This window comes from Kalmanozyma brasiliensis (assembly GCF_000497045.1).
Source record: "Kalmanozyma brasiliensis GHG001 unplaced genomic scaffold PSEUBRA_SCAF4, whole genome shotgun sequence".
Taxonomy (NCBI): Eukaryota; Fungi; Basidiomycota; class Ustilaginomycetes; order Ustilaginales; genus Kalmanozyma; species Kalmanozyma brasiliensis.
The window spans coordinates 215,242-234,100 of NW_015961981.1; the positions used below are offsets into that span (position 1 = coordinate 215,242).

The window sequence follows — 18,859 nt, forward strand, 5'->3', positions numbered from 1 at the left end:
CAGCTCGCCGAGAGCAGCACACGACGCGGCCATCAACGTTTCGACCTTGGTAAGAGAGTGACCGAGATGGGCGAAGGGCTCGTGGGGGGCGGGAACGAAATCCCACGGCGAGGTTCGATTTTATGGACAGGCGATCGCGGCGTGCAGCGGAAGAACGATTTGGAGCATTGTGAAAAATGGGGAGATATGTCACAGACATGTCAAGCCGAGCAGTTTGCCGTACCTGTCATGCCTCACCGCGTGGACCGAGCACAGATCCTACGGGACAGCGTGCGAGGACTTGGCAGGACCTAAAGAACGGAGTGATGAACACCGGGGGAGAATGATTGTCGGAGCTCACAAACAGGTACGCCAGAGGAAGCGAAAAGGTGACGCGATCATACCGCTCCCGGACTGACAGGTCAGGCACCAACATTCTGCGCGCCTGCATCCCCATCTCGGTTGCTGACCGTCGGAGGCAAGATCTCCCGCGTGATGGCGTGCAGAGGCAGACGACGAATGATCGTGATCGCTTTTCACGGAGCCTCATTCGGGGTCAAGTCAGCAGTCCGAGGAGAATCTCAACCCATCGTGCGTGCAGCTGTATCGTGAAGGTGCACACGCCTACGCCCACACACGACCTTGGCCGTCCTGTCAAACGGAAAACGTGGCTGGCGGACCTTTCGCTCGAGACTGACCATGCGGCTCTGCGGATTGCAGCTCCGATGGCGCAGTCTGGAGCGCCAGACACAAGCTCTTTGTCGTGCCAAAAGGTTTGTTCGGCGACTTTGACTTGCCGAGAACCTGCGAACAATGGATTCGACATTCCCACGTCGGCCAAAGCTCGAGGTTCCCTCTCCATTGTGTCAATCCGGTCCACCTCGATGGCATTGGAAGCCTGGGCGACTAGGTACCATGGCATGCAGCCTCGGAGAGGAGCAGATCGATATTGCATCGCGCTGGTGTGGGAAGGGACGTGCGCGCGTGGCCTCGCTTACGAGCCCGACCCCGCATCCGACCCTTTTCATCGATGGACCCTTGCACCTTGAATGAGCAGTCGCTTGCGTAACAAACAAGATCGAGGACAAAGCTGCTATCACCAGCATTGCTGGCGAGAGCGGCGACCAATCACGCAAAAGAGGGTATGAGGATTCGGCTCTTTGATGTTCCGATACATTCAAGGTCAGATTGAGACCCGCTCCCACGCCAATTCGTCATTTCGCGCTCGCCCGAGCATAGGACCCGAATTTGACCGAGCGACGCAGGCAGATAGGCCATCGGAGTGCGCGATAGAGCGGCGCCAGGATGGCGGCCTTTGCGGCTGGAGTCAACGGGAAAGCAAAGCCCAACGTGCAAGCCGCCGCCAGCGAGCTTGCTGCACGGAGACGTTGGCGCGCTGCCTCAAAGCCTCTTTCATAACGATGCACCACACGTACCCCGGATCGACCAGCCTGAAGGGAGGAAGAGGCGTTTGTGAGGTAGCCACGGGCAGTGCCTTTCACAAGCGGCTGCAGAGGGTGGATCAGGGGCTTGCTGCGCGGTTGACAAGCTCGTGCAGCAATGGCAGAACCAAGCGCTCTGCTTTGCCTACTGGCTCATGATCGGAGCCCGAAGTGGTGGCTTCGTTGCGAGGGTTTAGCGCTGCTCGCTTGTGATGCAAGCCAGTCTCAGAATTGTGCGCTTTCTCGGACAGGATGTGCTAGAGAGAGTGCACCTTTCCATTTCTTCCTGAGACATTTCAATGCTTTGGACTCGGATCAGTATGCAGCTCGCATCGCTTGCACCACTCAATTTAGTGGGAGGTGCGCACGGACAAGGCAATGTCAAAGCCCAGCTTCAGTAGCCCTTACTCCTTATCACGGCGTGGCTCTTGAGAGCAATGTCGATGTCAAGTTCCTGCGATACAAGCGGAAAACAATGGCGGACCGATTGATCATTTCCCGTCTTGCAGGCCAAGGATTGGACTGGATGTGCGGAGCGTGAGGCCTGGCTGCGAAGAGAAAGAGGGTTTGAGCTCAGAATCCCACTCGGACTTGCAGAACCCTCGATAAAGTGTCAATTCTGGAAAATGGCCAGCAGCTGCACGGGAATGTGGGTCGCTGCCAAGTGTGATTTCAACGTACATTCCCCCGCTTGCCCGCTAAGGACCTCAGACGCGCGCTCTCGCTCGCGTCTTTTTTGTCTGCTTGCTGGCTGCTCTCTTCTGACAACCGACTCTTCCGCAGAGAACCGCGCCCTGCCACGCCTCTCTCGGAAGCACAACGATTGACCCTATCTCCTGTAGGCTACTGTCAGTATCGACGTCCTTGCAGCTGTCCCTTCCTCCTCCTTTTCATCCCACTACATATCATCCAGGCTTCGCCTTCCTCGTCCTTGGCACTTCACCCGACTCGTCTTCTTCCTCATATATTTGATGTTCTTCACCTGCTTGCTGTCGACGTGATCGCGAAGCTGGCCATCTCGCCATCCTGCATCACCCCTTCTCGTCCTTCCCTCGCATCTCATCAGCATCTCATCCCGCTCCATAACGTCCAGCAAGCATCACTTCTCGCCTCCAGCTCATCCTCGTCACGCATCCTCGTCGCTTCTTCTTGTCCCGACATCCCGCATCTCGCATTCCACCTTGCATCTCCTACTCAATGTCCTTATAGCTTGCTTTCTATCCCTCGCTTTCAGCCTCTCATCACCCTCCTCCGGGAACCCTCTCACACAATAAAAGCTCAAATTGCCCATTTGTTCGGTCATATACACGACGAACCTCCATCTCGGACCCGATCTTAGCATCCCTTCACGCCATCATGTCCAACTCACCCTCGGTCCTCATGGCCAGACCCACTCTCGGCTACCGCTCCATCTCGGAGCTCGCACCGCTCTACGACCCCTCCTCCGCACCGCACTCGGGCACCCGTCTGCGCGGCTCAAAAGCCACCAGCGGAACACAGACTGCCGCAGGATCGCAGCTGCCCTACTCGCCTCTGCTCCCGCTTCCTCCTGCGTCCACTTCGAAGATGCCCCTGCTGCACCCCGACTCTGCTGTCGAGCAGAGGGAGAACGTCGCCCCTTCCACGTTCCACGATGAGCCCATCCCCTCCAACCACGCCGGCGCCATCGCTGCTCGCCGTCAAGCTCGACGCGGCGTCTCCGAAGGCTACACGTTCCACTCGCACGAGATGAAGCCCAACCGCACCTCGGCCTTGTCCACCAAAGCTGCGCTTCGGCTACACATCGCTGCGTCCTCGGACCCCTCCGCGCACCCTGCTGCGGGCAAAGCAGCTGGCATGATTCGCAGCTACTCGCTCCCCGTTGCGACCCAAGAGGAACACGACGAGCAGCAACGCGTGATGGCGCTTGGCCTCACCGGTCAGACGGCGGCCAACCCGGCATGGTGGCAGTACGGCTGGCCCTCACCGGGCGGTCTCAACCACCATCACGTTCACAAAACGGAGCGATCGCGGTCACAGTCCAAGCTCTCCAATGCGCTATCGCCACTGAGCCCTCTCGCGCCCATCGAGCCCGCTACAACCACCCCAAGAGCCGGGAAGGCGGCCAAAACTCACTCGTCTTGCTCCCCAAAGATGAAGTCTAAGCATCTGCCTTCGATGCACCAGCACGCACTCCACGCCTCACGCTCCGCTTCCACCTCGCCCAAGCTCAGTCGCTCCCCTCTAGCGCCCATGTCGACCAATCTGCCTGCCCTCGAACAGCAGACGGAAAAGGAGGAGATGTTTGATGTCGAGATGGATGCGCTCAATGCGAGGTTTGCCGAATGGTCCCGGGCACAGGAGAAAGAGGTGGACGAGGAGCAGGATGACTACTTCAACCTCGTCCACGATGACCCTGTTGTGCTGCTGAGGGCTGCCGGTGGGAGCGACACTTCGGATGAGGCACGTACGCCGAGAGCTTCCTCTCCAAGACCCACGTCGAAGATGCACGCTGCCCTGGAGGAGGAGGGGGAGAACAGGTGGTCGGGCAACTTCGACTTCATTCACCCAGACCATCTTGCTTGACACGCTCTCTTTGGGACTAAGTTATCTCTCTGCTTTCATTTGTGCTCGCTCGTAATCCACTTTCATACCATTCAAACCTGCCGTCTGCCAAATGAGACCGAGGAAGCCTGGTGAAATCCCATCATGCGTGTCGGGTTCTCGTGGATGTGACTTAAGGGATGAGCTTGGGCACAGCTGCGCAGAATCAGCCGGATAGACTCTGCTTCTTCGTCCTGATTGATGAAAGGAGTGCACTCGGAACCACGAGGAACTTATCGCCAACGAAGAAGTGGTTGGCCAGTATGAGACGCGACGGTGTAGAGCCCACTCAAACGCTTGCCGAAGTATGGGCAATCACGGGTTGCAAGCGGGATGGATGGAGCACGGGCACACAGGAAATGCAACGCTTGTGGGGGAGGAATATGTATCGTATTGATGGAATGACTTGAAGTCAAAGCTATGTGATGGTGTCGGCACGGCGAGCGGGCGATGACGGGTCTTATAGGTCCGAATGAGACTTATTTACTGCTTGTCAGCGGCGCCCTCGTAAGAGCAGATGGCCTTGACCTTATCAGCCGAAGCGCTGGAGGTATCGAATTTGTAACCGAGCCAATCCTTTGCGAGCTTCCTGGCGAGTTCGAGGCCGACGACACGTTGACCCATGCAAAGCACCTGGGCGTCGTTGGAGAGGATCGCACGTTCGACCGAGTACGAATCGTGGGCCGTGACGGCGCGAACACCGTTGACCTTGTTGGCAGCGATGGCAACGCCGAGACCGGTACCGCAGATGAGGAGGGCACGGTCCACTTCACCAGACGCCACCTTGCGTGCAGCCGTAACGGCAACGTGAGGATACGCCGTCTTGTCCGCGTTCGAAGGAACGCCAACGTCAATGACCGACTCGACCCGAGGATCGTTCTGGAAATCCTTGATCAGGGCGTTCTTGTAGTCGACTCCCGCCTCGTCGCACCCAAAGGCGATCTTCCACTTTTGCTGGGTAGCCATTTTGATGTGATGTGATATGATATGAGATAGGGTGTGTGAGTGGTGAGAGGTGAGGAGTGAGAGGCGCGTGGTTATCTGTGATGGTGGAAGGAGTAGCAAGGTCAGAAGGAGTGGATGCCGACATGGGTGAGAATCAAGTCACCGGCTGATCCGAGCGCTACGCCACTCGAAGTTTGATTTTCCCACGCTGAAAAGTCGGTTCTTTCACGTAGAGCCAGCTGCACAATGTTGAACTGGACCATGCGACGGCAATCATCTCGGCGTTTCCACTGAATCTTAATCCCCGCAAGTCTTGAAGTGGAGAAATGGCAATCGGGGGATGGCTGCGCGCCGCTGCCCGATTCCAACGATGCCCGATCCAGACGACGCCCACGTCGTCGCCCCTGCAACCAACTCGTTGGGTCATGCCTCTTCGTCATCGCGGAGACAACGCCCGCATGCCTCTCAGGCGCAATCGCACACACTGAATCAAAAGCATCTGCTCATCGTCTCTGCGTTCGTGCCATTGAAATGAAGAACTCAGACATTGGTGTTGCCACTAACAGCGCTCTCGCTCTCCTCCAGAACGTTGTCTAGCGGCATACCCGGCTGGTAGGGCTCTGCGAATCTGGTAGGCACCTCGGCTGCGCCTTGCTCCTCGCCTTTCGCTTCCAGCCCATGCTTCCTCCACTGGTACACGCCGGCTTGCGGGCTGAGCGTCTCCATCTCTCCCGCAGCGGCGAGGTCGAGGCGTGCAGCGGGTGTGTCGACCGAGTGCACCGGCGTGGCGTGGTTCGACACTGCGTCCTCTGGGTAGATCTCGTCTGGATCCCTCTCCACGGCAGGCGACGCGGGGAGCGGCTTCTCCACGTCCCCCTTCTTGCTTGGCACACCAGCCCGACCGCCGAACTTGGACGCTACATCAGCAACACGCCCCGCAACCGGGTCTTTGGCGAACGGATCGCGATATGTCTTGCTCCTCCCCGCCGCCGATGCTGCTGCAGGGGCCGGCGCGGACGTGGTCGGACTCTTGAGACTCACATCGCCAAAAGACGATAACGGCGGGGAGGTGGGTGCAGTGCCCTCCTTGCTCGCACGCACCGCTTCGATGGGCGACAATCCCGCACGCAGCGACTCGACCAGCTTCTTGGCGTCGATCTGCGCCGGTGCGCGGGGCGGGGCTTCGCGACGTGATTTCAGCGCCGCCCGTGCCGCAACGACGGGATCGATTGCAGGTGCAGGGACGAGCGGCAGGTCGGGTTGGGCGGGAAGCGGTGTGGCGTCGCGGAGAGAGGCGTCGCGCATCGGGATGTCCGAGGCAATGCTTGAGCGGTCCGCTTGCGAGTCGTCTAGCCCCAGACCAACCAGCACCCCGTTCGCAGGCAGTGGAGGTGTCGAGGAACGCGGACCCTCATCAAAGGCGTCCGCATCGTCGCCAAGGCGAGGGGTGCTAGCACCTGTCTCGGGGTCCATGAGAGACAGCTGGGCGGTGTCGTCCGCGCGAGTGTTCAATCCGAGCGAGGTCTTGCGCATAGACGTGTGAGGAACGTCCCGGTCCACCACTCGATTGCCATTGTGCTTGACCGAGATGTCGACCCATGCTTCGGTCCGGCCGTTGCTCTCCCTCGCTCGTGATTGGCCGTGCTTCTGCTTTGGTGCTGCGGAAGACGAATCGATGCTCACATCGTTGCCGCCCATGGGGGGTGAGGCATCGATAGCGATGGTCCTCGTCTCATAGTCTGCGCTAGTGAAGGAGTTGTCGGCGTAGGCGTCATTAGGCTGCAAGGGTGAAGGGTTGCCTGTTCTCGGTGAAGATTGAGCGCCAAAATCGTTGGAGGCCACCGCCTGAGACTTGAGCGCAGGGCTGGATGCGCGACTGCGAGCCGACTTGACCACACGAATGCTCTTGGCTCGCAACGTCGACATAAACTTGCTGCCGGTATGTTGACCTTCGCTGCGAGAGGGAGCGTGGGCGTTAGAGACGGGCTCTTGGACAGGTGTTGCCTCGCCCTGATCGGCATCAGTCCTGATAGCCCCTGCAAGAGCGCTGCTCGGTCGACTCCGGTCGACACTCGTCCTGTTGCTCCGCAGTGTTGCTTGAGACGCATTCTTCGACCCGACTCGTTCAAGCTGATCGGCAAGCAGGATACGTTTGGTCGACCCGCCCGGACCTGGCCTGAAGACATCATCCGCAGAGTCCATCGATCTCTCGTTGGCGTGACCATTGCCATTGCCGTTGACTTTCTCCTTGTCCTTGCGCGAGCGGAACACGGTCAGTTTGCGAAGCATGGCTCGACCCTTCGACACACCCCGACCAGATGCCTCGAGATCTGCACGGTATTGAGCAGGCACGATCTCCTGAACAACGAACCAGGCAGCGTCGACTCGCTCGTCCTTGGGCAAGCTCTCGTCCTTCCTCGCCGAGACCTGGAAGCTGGTGGGAGCTGCCAGGTTCGACTCTGCACTTTGAGAGCCTACGGTGCTAGCGTTGGGGCGCGACTTGTACTGCACCACCGCAAAGTTGGCATTACGATGCGTCAGCTCGTCGCGATTGCTCCAGCCGCTCCCCACCAGGTAGTCAGCCCATACGTCGGCAAAGGTCTCGTCCATGCGGCTGATGGGGTTGCTAGCCAGCTTGCCCTGCGGCGTTCCGGCCAGCGTTGGGCTGGCCACAAGTCGAGGGGTGTTGTCGTAGTTGAAAGCTGGCAGCTTGTCCTGCTGTGACCTGAGCTTGGCGTTCAATTGATCACGCTCCGAGGGCCAATTCCGGACATCCTGCCTGAGCACGTCGTCGAAGCTGAGCACATCAGCTAGCGTCCCGCTTTCTCCATTCTGGAAGCCGGCCTTGGAGAACTCGTTCCACTGCATCGTTTCGCGCTTAGCAGTGCGATTGCGTCGTACCGACTCGTTCAAGTCAAAAGCGAGCTTGGAAGAGTCGGGCGCAGAAAAGCCGCCAAACATAAAGTCGTCCCACTGTTTGCTGACGAGCGAAGAGTGTGCGGCCACAGCATCGTCCTCGTCGATGGAAGCGTCGCGCGCCTTTGATGAGCTTGGTCGTCGGCCCTGAATGGCACCGCCACGAAGGTTGACGAGTTTCCTGAACTTGTCCGAGAGCTGCGGGTCTTTGCCAAGAACCTCATTGGTATCGCAGCAATCCTTCCATTCGGGACACGAGTTGGCAATCTCGATCTCGCAAGCGGACTGCACCAGGTCGGCGCTGTACAAGCGCACATTGCGCTCAATCTGTGTCACAGGGACCAGCTTGGAGGAAGCGGATGGAACCGTCATTTCGGTGGCGAGCATGGCGGGATAGCCACTGATGTGCTGTGCGAGCCTTGGAGGCAAGGTCTCTGTCGTGGCCTGGAATCGAATGTAGGACAAGAGCAGGTGCTCGGTAGCATTGCTTGCACGGACGTACGCTTCATAGGTACGAGCGAAAGTCTCGTCCTCGGGCAGCCCAAAGATCAGAGGACCAAAATGCTTGGCGAGTCGGGCGGGCATCATGCCGTTCTTGAGCGAGTAGCTCGCTGTCGACGAGAGAAGCGAGAACAGCGAGCTAAGCAGCTTCGCATTCTCTGGTGCAAGAGGGGAGAGGAAATCTGTGAAGGCGGCTGCTGGGTATTGATGTCTGCGCTCCTGTTCGCGCCAGGTGTTGTAGCTCTCGAGCTCGAGGAAGCCGCGCTGCTGCACGTAGACCATCTCTTCGCGCATCTCGCCTCGCTTTGGTCCTTGCACGGGTACTGGCACTGCAAGGACGCGGCCCATCCGTGCAAAGGCCCACTTGATGACGGCTGCGAGGTCATGAGGATTGGCATACCGTATCTCTTCCAGGAACTCGGAGGGGAGCACGCGCTGTCTGCTCGACGTGTCTGCGAACAGCATGATCATGGACGCAACACTGGTGGGTGAGAGATCCAGCGCCATGGAGGAGAAGATGAGAGGATTGTCGAGACCGCGGCTCCGAATCTGTTCGCTGCAAGCCTCGAGAAGAGCTAGCACACGCGCCGCTTCCAAGTGGACATGCCACCCCTCGGGTGTATACCCATAAGCGTAGGTGGCTTTGTACGCGAGATTGTTGGTGAGCGAAGTGTCATATGCTGACGCGGTGGATGGTCGAGCCTGTGCGAATTGCGACTTTGAAGAGACGCTGCGTAATGTGCTCGTCGGTGCCAGCCGACGACCACCAGAAAACGTCGCAGCCGATGCCGACGGCAGGTATGACCGCTCGGTACCTTGAGACGATGCAGAGAAGGTCGAAGGCCTCGGCGCGTTTGGACTGCGCAGTTGACCGAACTCGTTCATCTCTCCAGTGCCGTGAGGGAGCGGAGATGGCCGAAAGTGGGAGCTGTGACTACTGCTGCTGGGACCATCGTGACCGGAGCTGGATGCCGAGTCTTTGGCTGGTGGGCGAGGAAGGTCATCTTTGGTCGGCACCTGAGGCAGCAGGTGAGCATCCGCGGTGCTGGGTGTAGGTGATGATAGGCCGAGTCGATCAATGTCCGCCGAGCTGACCGCGCCCAGATACTCCTTGGAAGAGAAGAGCTGGGTGGGCCCCTTTGCTTTGGATCTTCTGGAGAAGAGGCCGGGCATCGTGAATGGATGCCCTGGCGCTTTCTCGACTTCTATCTGCTCGATATGTTGGCGGAGGAGGCGTTCGTCGGATGAGTGTTCCTGTCCACGCGGATCTGCGGCGGGTTCGGGACAGGCGTCGGACGCGGTTTAGATAAAGTCGTGTCCTCGAGTCGGAACAGGAGCAAGATGGGGTATTATAGGTCCATCCAGGAGGGCAGTCGAATCCAGAGAAGTGATGGCAAGGCAGAGGGTCGGCGCAACAGCCGAACGAGGTCGAACTTTGGGGGGCTTGATTAGAGGAGGCCGGTGGATGATCCAGATACGGTATGCAGTGCGAGACGGAAGCGACAGTCGAGTGCGCCGGGCTCACGCCAGGGACTGGAAGCTGAGTGAGGTGTTGCAGTGGTGCGTCGGCACGACGATGAAGGAACTGATAGCGGGATGTCGGAGAGACCGAGGAGGAGAGCGAGAGCCGTCAATCTGGCGTTGGCGACCCTGAAGCATGCAAGGTGTGGATCAGCGTGTGACGCACCGTCGGTGTGAGTCTGCTGCTCGGCTCTGGGGTGTGTGTGTTGCTCTCTCTCCCACGCTGCCAACTCACTCACGTCTGTAATTATTGCCCGCCCACCGAAACGCCAAAATACAGCAACCGATACCCGCCCGAACAAAAGCGAGCTAAAATCAGGCGTTGCGGCGCTGCTCTCTTCAATTTCACATCTTCGCACACTCAGAGAGGCTCGGCCTGTCCGACAAGGGCCAAGCACAAAGCGGATGGACGTTTCGGAAGCGTGCCGACGACAGTCTGAACTCGATCCGAAGCAGAGTGGGCTCAGCACGCTGGCCTGACGCACAAACAAGCGACCGACGGAACTCTGTCTTGAAAGAATCGCAAACAAAAGGACCTGTCAGTGTGCTGCACACACTGAGCTTGGAACCCCCTTTGTCCTGCAAGGATGCGAGCAGAAGCACGTCCTTTTGTGGGCTGCGACACCAGTTCATCTTCTCGCTGCCACCATTGCTGCCAACGAGACCCACCTGAGCACGGGCAGACCCGGCTAGCTACTCTGGGGAGCAAGAACTCTCACTGCAGATGGGCCCGATCCTCTCCGGCCCTGTGAAACACGCTACTTCACAGCGTCGCTGAGATGTGATTGTTCTATTAGATTGCGGAGGAAAGCATCGCCGTCACACTCCAGTAAAGCGGAGAAGATACGATGATGCCAGCTATGTACAAGAATACGCAGGACCCTTCAACACTCTTGTGCGAGAATCAAGACGCATCGAAAGGCGGTTTTGTCGTAAGACGGAGCAACAGAAAAGCCGATGCCAACCTGCGGCTTACTGAGCCTTGGCCTTCTCGCTCTCGAGAGCCTGCTGCTTCTTCTTCTCGGCCTGACGAGCACGCGCACGCTTGTATGACAGGTCGGTGCCCATCACGTTGTCCCACCATCGGAATGAGGTCGAGTAGCAGCCTACAAATGCTTGGTGGTGGTAGTCGTGGTGGTCGGCACCCGCCCAGAATGGGATCCAGTTATGCATCGAGATGGGGAAGTCGTAGCCAGAGTGGGCGTCGATCGCCTGGAACAGACGCAGCACAATCCAGATGTAGACGGTCAAGATGTGCAGGTCCTTGGTGAGAGCGCAGAGGGCGAAAGGTCCGCCAATAGTACCGGTGCCGAGAATCAGCACCTCAAGAGGGTGGGCGTACTCAGCAGCCAGACCGAACGGTGCCGAGTACTCGTGGTGCTTCTTGTGGATGTGCTTGTACAGGGGACCCCAGTGCAGAGCGCGGTGAGCCCAGTAATGGAAAGCGTCCTCGAAGATGAAGAAAAGTCCGATCTGCCACGCAATCTTGGTCCAGTGCGGGAAGGGAACCTCGTGGGTGGCAAGACCGAAGTACTCGCAGATAGGGTGGAACGACCAGATTTGTGGCAACTCGACAGTGAAGTGCGAGAGCAGCACGAGCTTGGTGCACTTCCACTGCTGCTCGAGGGTAGGGACCTTCTCGTCCTGCAGCTTGTACTTGCGCATGCTAGGCATGGCATCGATGATCATCCACGGGATGGCTCGGCCAAAGTAGACCACCTCGTGCAGCACGAACGACATGATACCTGTCGCCAGCACTGGGTTGCCCCAGTAGAGGTACCAGTTGGCCCATGCTCGTTCAAAGACGTTGAGCGAGGCAAAGTCGGTGCCTTTGTACAGGTCGGCGGCGAATTGGGTGGTAGTGGGGTTCAGGAGCGACCCCACGGTCGAGTTGAATTGCTGCGAAACAAACTCCATCGTGAGCAAGGAGCGCTACCAGTGCGTGAGGTGCGACGTGAAGCTCCGGATATGAGTAAGATAGAACGCTCGAAGCGTGTCGTAGAAAGATCGCTGTGGTGATAGTGGTAGTGAGAGAAGAAGGTCGGAAGCATTGGCCGCCGGAGACTTGATCAATTGGTCCGAGTGATTTGCCAAAGATCAGGCCACACCAAAATGACCAGCCACTCAACACGCTGCAGCGCCTTTGCAGGAAATTTCAAAGCTTCTCAACCGGCGCGAGTTGGGACAGCGTGTTGCTCTCGTTTGGCAACGTGTTTTGTGCGGCGGTGAGCCCTGTCGATCCAAATCTCTCTCGGTCTTCTATTTTTTAAAATTTCTTTGGGACATACACAAACACACAGTCGCCGGCTGGCTTAGCTGAGCTTCAGTTCGAAATTTCCTCTATTTTTGGGCGTTGACTCGCGTTTACTGCGCTCTTTACCGAAGCTCTAAATTTCACAGTCACAGCCCTCAGCTCAGCTCACTTTGCTGCGAGAAATCACCCGATTCTGGGCAAAGTGCTGTGCAGCTGGAGGGTTCGCCACACGCAGTGCAAGCACCCTTCTTGCAACCCTGCTTTCCGTACAGCGCTCGCCGAAATCGCACTCAGAAAGCTCCTCGTGCGATGTAACATTTCCACTCCGAGCGCCACACTGCCCATCTGCTTTCGTGTACGTACGACACAATCATCTGCGAGCCGCCTTCTGCTTTCAACAACAGCAGACTTGCGCAGAGGCATGTCACTCAGAACACAAGCGGATGCAGGCGTCACGAAGGAGTTGTGCTTGATTGCTGCATGCGTCAGAAGAGATCAGGCGCTTTGCACAATGTAGTTGACAATCGAGCCCAGACTGTCGATATCTTGACGAAGGAGTTGTGCTTGATTGCTGCATGCGTCAGAAGAGATCAGGCGCTTTGCACAATGTAGTTGACAATCGAGCCCAAGCTGTCGATATCTTGACGAGCTTCATCCAAGAGCTGCGTCAGATCCGGCTGATCTTTGAGCCAGTCCAGCTCGGCCATGAACGGAATTGGCTGGACCGGGACTTGCGTTTGCTGGGGCGGCAAGACGGACATCGGAGCTGCGGCGGTGGCACCTGCTGGCTTTGCAGGTGGCGCTGCAAGGCGGGCTGGGTCGACGCCTTCGAGCTGGTGTGGCCTGATCTTGTTCTGCAGGAGGCGCTTCTCGATCTCGTCCAGGTTCAACGCTTCGGAGCCTGGTATCTCGAGGTGGACAGCGACAAGATGCAGCAGATCGAGCGTGTTGCCTGTGATGGGTCGGATGACTTCTTCCTCCACCACCTCTGCGAGTGACTTTGGCAGGGGAGCAAGCTGCGCTTCCACCTTTTTCAGATCCTTGACCAATTCGGAGATGGCCGAGGTGTCCGCCTCTGCCTTTGTCGAGTCATTTGCAGCACCATCGACGACCGATGCAGGCTCTTGCTGCTCAGCCTCGCCTTCATTGGCGCCCGATGGTGTCGCTGTGCCACCCACCTCCTCGGTTGTGTCCCGCCACATGAAGGGACCGCGTCGAGAGGCGGCAGTCGGTTCCGGCGTTGCCTCGGTCTGTTTCACCTTGCGCATCGCTGTTGCCAACGGCAGCTTCTTTTCTGCTTCGACAGTCTGCTGATCGATGGCGTCGTCGACCTCGTCCAGCAGTAGAGCGTGATGCATTGCCCCACCGACGAATTCGCCCACGCTGCGGATGTAAGCTTGACCCGCCACACCAGCATAGACCATGTCCGATACGATCCGACTTGCGTCTCGCTGCTCCGCTTGAGCAAGGATCTCTTTGACGGCGTTAGCATCGCCTGCTTGAGCAGCTGCGACAAATCTCTTGAGAATCTCTCTTGGCAAAAGCTGTCTTTGTCTCTTCTCCTTGAGCTCGGTTCCGATGGCCTTGAAGCCTTCCTCGCCCAGCAAAGATGTAGAGAACTCCTGTACCGCCTGAGTCGCCTCTCGCGCCGACTTGAGAGCTTTTGCAGCTTTGCCTTTCGCGGTAGACTTGACAGGCGCGGTCCTGTTTTCGTCTTCCACCCGCGGCGACAAGGCGGAGAATGGTCCAAGATCAGTGATCTCGAGGAGACGTGTCAGCGTGGGTCGAAAGTAGCTCCAATCCTCGAGCGTCTCGCGTTCTTTCTCCCGCTCCTTGTCCTTTTGCTTTTTTGGCCTCTTGTCGTTCTTGAGCGCCTCGACGTAGGCAGGGTTAGTCCAGAAGCACGGTATGCCGTACGCTTCTTTCTGACTGCCCGCCTTCGCCTGCAAGCTCGGCGTATAGAACGGCAGGTTGCGAAAGTGAGGCGGAAGGGAGTCGACATCGTGGCTGAGGTTGCTCTGCATAGACTCAGGCTCGGGAGCGATTGCAGAATAGAGCGGATCGGGTGCACCGGGTCGCGTAGGCGGTAGTGTAGAAAGCGGATCCTTGTCGCCTTTCTCCCGTGCCTCGCCTTTGCCATCCTCATCATCATCGTCCCCGTCATCGGCTACCACCTTGTTTTTGACCTTGTCTTTCTCCCTCGAGCGGTCCTGTTCTTTGTCCTGGTCCTGATCCTTGTCGCCTGTGCCGCTGCCAACGTAGTCGCCCGGAATGAATGGGATCGGGTACAGCGACTCGATGGTCGGCATCAAGACATGCTTTCCGCTACGGTGGAGTGTCAAGAAAGCTTGGAGATCGTCGATATCGTTGGGGTTGATGGACCCATCATCATCGAAGGAGTAGTTGGCCACGGCTGACTGGGCTTGAGACTGAGACATGGTGGCGATGAGGTCAGCAGCCGCCGCAGCACCATCGGCTGAATCGAGAGGACGACCGCCAGCCTCTGCCGAAAGTCCAGCAGCCAGACCAGGCAGACCTGTTCGTACTAGCAGGCGTTTGGGTGTCCCTGGTGCACCAAGACGCTGCTTGATCTTGGCGTGTTTGGAGGCCTTGCCTGTCGTGCCACCCAAGATCGCGCCTGGTACCATAGGACTGGCGAGAGCCTGGATGGGCGTGCCTGTCACTGCAGCTAGACGCTTCCTTAATGCATCGGGACTGGCTTGACGTTGACCCATGGGAGTCGAAGGTGTGCCCGTCGGCTGTGTCGAGCCAAGGCGGCGGGCGATGGCACCACTGGCACCATCGACGGTCACAGAGCGCTCCCGAGATTCTCGGCTCTTAGCCCGAGCGACGCTGGCACGCATGCCAACTTCGTCGTCCGAGGCATCATCGTCATTGTCATCGTCCTCATCAAGGTCCATGTCACCCTCGCCGTCATCCCCGAATCCTCCGTCCACTTGCGCCGAGTCTTCGCGAGTCAGCGTCCCGCCTGTCAAGCCGAGTGCAATGGCTGCCCGCTGCCTTGCTTGCGAAGTGACCCTTGCCGCTTCCATCAATGCCCGGACTCCCGCGCTGAAGGCGAACCGTGATCCCCGCGCAGTCGACCGTGACGTCAAATCGCCAGCGTCGAGTCCTAGAGAAGCTTGTCGATCGGCCGACTGCTGCAGACTTGGACTGTCGAGTGCTTGCTGTTGCTGGAGCGTTGCGCCGCGAAGCTGTCTTCGGCCAGACGCTTCGCTTACAGAGGATACACCCTGTACGTTTAGCACGTTGGTAGAAGAGGAGGCGGGAGCTTCTTTCGCCAGACGCTTTTGACGTCTGATCTCGTCGCCCTTGGCACCGGCCCGCCCGTTGTCGTTGACCGCCATGCCCTCGCGCTCGATCGCTCGATTGCCCCACGTAGCGATGCGTTTCGCTTCGTTGTAGTAGAGCGTGCCTTCCGGATTGAAGGTCATGGCATTCGAGACCACAAGCTGGAAATCGGACTTGAAGTCGTCCATGTGGCTGTAGAGTCGGTCGTCCACCTTGCGCTGCATGGTGCCAAAGTCCATGGGCGTCTTGATGACATCGGTATAGCCGGGCACATCCTCCGGGTTGACGGGCTCGCAGAAAAACTTGTAGTTGTCGCGACGCTGCAGGTTCTCGATAAGCTTAGGCAATGCTTCGTAGAGACCTTTGGAGCGGAGACGCTTGATGGGTCGTCGACTTGGATTGGAGCCGCCCGCACCGGTGCTTGTGAACGCGCCGTTCCTGCCGCGGACTCGTGGGTTAGATGTTCCGTCGCCGTTGAGTGCGGAAGGACCGGCTACAGATGCGCCATCGTCTGCGAGATCGCCATGAAGCGCATCCATGGTGCCATCGTTCTCGTCCTGCATGTCTTCGTCTCCTTCATCGTCTTCCGCATCCTGTTCGTCTTGGTCCTCGTCTTCACCACTCTGGTCGTCGTCGTTATCATCTTCCTCTTCGGAGGCATTGCCCGAGGCTACCTGCTGGGTGTCATCGTCATCATCTTCCTGATCGTCGTCGTCTTCGTCCTCGGCAAGCTGAACCGCAAAGCGAGGTGGGGTGAACTGCGATTCTGGTACCGAAGACTTGCGCTTCAACGAGATGCGGATGCCGTTCCCGGGCCGGCTGCGATTCAGGGAAGGGGACGCCTGCTCGGCCTGTTGAAAGTCGGTGGATGGTCGTGGTCTCCCTAACTTGATCTGGAGGGTCCGCTTCTTGGCAGGTGGCTCGTCGGGATGCGAGCTGCCATCTCTGTGATGCTGCGACATGCCTCACGCTGATCCCGAGTCTCCAGCCTGCTTCCCTATCGTCGACTTGCCAGCTGCCCTTGTGACGGGTCGCGCTGCGCTGACTCGGCTTCAACCTCGAGATGAACCTTGCGTGCCACGCTACCTTTTCTTGACTTCTTCCGATGCTGAGTTTGACGTTCGCTGTGCCTGACGTTCGGATGTGACAGCCTTCGGCTTGCTCGTGTGCGTTTGGCGGACAAGAGTATCGAGACAATGCAGTCATATTTCTCGATTTTCTTCGGCTGAGCTGCGCAGCTTCGCCATTTGCTCGTACGAGAAACTCATGCCTTCGTCGAGGCCCCGAAGCTCAATCTTCTGTGATTCACCAATTGTCCTCTGTCAAGCAGCAAGGCAATCGCATGCAACAAACCGGCGTCAAGCATCGAGAATGGGTATGACTGATCAATGATAATGCTGGAAGGAGGCGCAGAAATTACACCTCCTTGTAGATCTTGATGGTCTTGTCCGCACCGCCTGTAATAAGACGGGTCCCTGTCTGGTCAAAGGTCGAGCAAAACACACCTGCTTCAGCATCCAGAGACCCTGGCTGCGGAACATCTTCTGCCGCTTGGAACGGTGTGCCCGTCGCATAGTCGAAGAACTTGAGGCTGCCATCATCACCACCGCTGAACAGCACACCGTCCGCATTGACGCTCAGTGTGTTCACGATGGTATCGTGGGCCATGTTGTTAACCAGTGTTCCTTCGGGACATTTCCAAGTCTTGATGTTGTTGCCTCCCGCACTGCCGGATGCGAAAGTGTACTGGGTGGGATGCATGGCGAGTGCACGGACGCTCTTCTTGTGGTGCGTGAGCGTGGTGATCGACTTGCCGGCAGCCAGGTCCCACAGCTTGACCGTGGCGTCCATGGACCCCGAGATGATTTGTGGTTCTGCAGCCTGGCATGCAAGTGAAGCGACCGTGCCGCGATGTCCCGTCATGGTGTGGATCGCCATTCGTGTGCGCATGTCCCACACCCGAACCGTAGAGTCCCTGCCTCCCGTGACGACCACATCCAGTTCCGGGTGCAGCGCCAACGAGTAGATGCCGGAGAGATGTCCGCGGTACTGTCGAATGACTCGATTCGTCTCCAAGTCCCAGCATTTGACCACCTTATCCTCGCCAGCCGAAAACAAGTACGGATGCCTCGCTGATACTGCAATGCCTCGCACGGGCGAGATGTGGCCTGTGAGAGAAAGCTTGAGCTCGCCTGATGCGAGGTCCCAGATCTTGATCATGCGGTCACCAGAGCCTGTCGCAAACCACTTGTTGTCCGGCTCTACCGCGACACATCGGACCCAGCCCAGATGGCCTGAGATGACGCGTGAGAGCTTCCAGTTGGGATGGTATGCGGGCTTGGCTTTGCGATTCGCCATCTCCTTCTTTTGAATGAGAGCTTGAGAGAGCAAGCCGGATGTCCCACCTCGATGAAGAGCAAGCGCAGACGAGGACGCCGAGTTTGCGGATGGTGCCGCTGCGCCTGGAGCGCCATTGCTTCGAATCGTAAGAGCTTGGCTGGTGGAAGGAGGTGCGACAGGGCCTACAGCTCCTGCCGGTACCGGGGAGCTCCCATCAAGCTGGTCTATCAATCTCGAGAGGTGGGTCTCGTCCCCTCTTCGTTTGGATGGCCGACTCGCCGTCGCCGATGCTGCTGCAGCACCTGAGGCTCCCGGTCGCACCGGCCCGGCAGCCACCTGTTGCTGCGCCAGAATGGCAGCCGGCAAGACCTTTGCATCTGAATACTCTGAGCTGATCTTAGAGGAGAGGTGCGCTTTCGTCGGTTCTAGTGCATTGATATCGCCAAAGTTGTCAAAGTCATATTCGTCGTCGATTTGGAAGAGAAGCTTCGCTCGTTTGGAGGATCGAGCCAGCAAGTCTGAGAGCGGGGGCAGACTTGGCTGTTCGGCCATCGAAGCTGATGTCGATGGGCCGGCGTGGTTGGCCGACGTAGATGCTACAGCCATGGCTGGTGGAGATGGGCTGGTCTATGCAGACTACGAAACACAATGGATGGGTGGAGTGCACAGCCAAAGCGAACCTCTGATGCGAAGAATGTCACAAAGCTGAAATCTCGGCAGTCGGCCCCCGCGAAGAAAATCAGCACAACTCGCATTCAAAAAAGACCCAGACCGAGCGCTTACACTTTTGCGCAAATTGAATGCGACTCCTAGCGGCGCCCGACATCTCGACGTGTCTTGGCTGAGCATCCTGGTTCGCGATGCTCTTTCTACCTGACATCTAACTCCCTCAAGCCTGCAACGCACACCCTAGCTCCGACATCGAGACGCTGCTCAGAGCGTCGCACTCGTATCAAGCATCCTCTGGCTGGAACGAGACAGCGTTAGTAAGAAGCTCAAGCTACTCATTGTCAGCAGCGAAAGCACATCGCAACAACACGCGCCACCGAGCCGCTGCACTCGATCC

The 18,859-nt window shown here is 58.1% G+C and overlaps 6 protein-coding genes across 6 annotated transcripts; 1 reads left to right on the forward strand and 5 right to left on the reverse strand.

The window, feature by feature from the left end:
* Positions 1-2,777: 2,777 nt before the first annotated feature.
* On the forward strand, positions 2,778-3,986 carry PSEUBRA_004749 (uncharacterized protein; the record flags this gene model as incomplete). Its single annotated transcript, XM_016438252.1, has 1 exon — positions 2,778-3,986. The coding sequence occupies one exon, from the start codon at positions 2,778-2,780 to the stop codon at positions 3,984-3,986; it is 1,209 nt and encodes a 402-aa protein (XP_016290724.1).
* Positions 3,987-4,487: 501 nt separating this feature from the next.
* Positions 4,488-4,970, reverse strand: PSEUBRA_004750 (Sugar-phosphate isomerase, RpiB/LacA/LacB family; the record flags this gene model as incomplete). The annotated part of the gene is made up of 1 exon (XM_016438272.1): positions 4,488-4,970. One exon carries the CDS (start codon positions 4,968-4,970, stop codon positions 4,488-4,490), a length of 483 nt encoding a protein of 160 aa, XP_016290725.1.
* A 519-nt stretch (positions 4,971-5,489) lies between these two features.
* Positions 5,490-9,539, reverse strand: PSEUBRA_004751 (protein of unknown function DUF1708; the record flags this gene model as incomplete). Its single annotated transcript, XM_016438271.2, has 1 exon — positions 5,490-9,539. The coding sequence occupies one exon, from the start codon at positions 9,537-9,539 to the stop codon at positions 5,490-5,492; it is 4,050 nt and encodes a 1,349-aa protein (XP_016290726.2).
* A 1,320-nt stretch (positions 9,540-10,859) lies between these two features.
* Positions 10,860-11,804, reverse strand: PSEUBRA_004752 (Fatty acid hydroxylase; the record flags this gene model as incomplete). Its single annotated transcript, XM_016438268.1, has 1 exon — positions 10,860-11,804. One exon carries the CDS (start codon positions 11,802-11,804, stop codon positions 10,860-10,862), a length of 945 nt encoding a protein of 314 aa, XP_016290727.1.
* A 927-nt stretch (positions 11,805-12,731) lies between these two features.
* On the reverse strand, positions 12,732-16,415 carry PSEUBRA_004753 (Bromodomain protein; the record flags this gene model as incomplete). The annotated part of the gene is made up of 1 exon (XM_059465456.1): positions 12,732-16,415. The coding sequence occupies one exon, from the start codon at positions 16,413-16,415 to the stop codon at positions 12,732-12,734; it is 3,684 nt and encodes a 1,227-aa protein (XP_059321556.1).
* Positions 16,416-16,869: 454 nt separating this feature from the next.
* PSEUBRA_004754 (WD40 repeat) lies at positions 16,870-18,399 on the reverse strand (the record flags this gene model as incomplete). The annotated part of the gene is made up of 1 exon (XM_059465457.1): positions 16,870-18,399. The coding sequence occupies one exon, from the start codon at positions 18,397-18,399 to the stop codon at positions 16,870-16,872; it is 1,530 nt and encodes a 509-aa protein (XP_059321557.1).
* Positions 18,400-18,859: the final 460 nt, after the last annotated feature.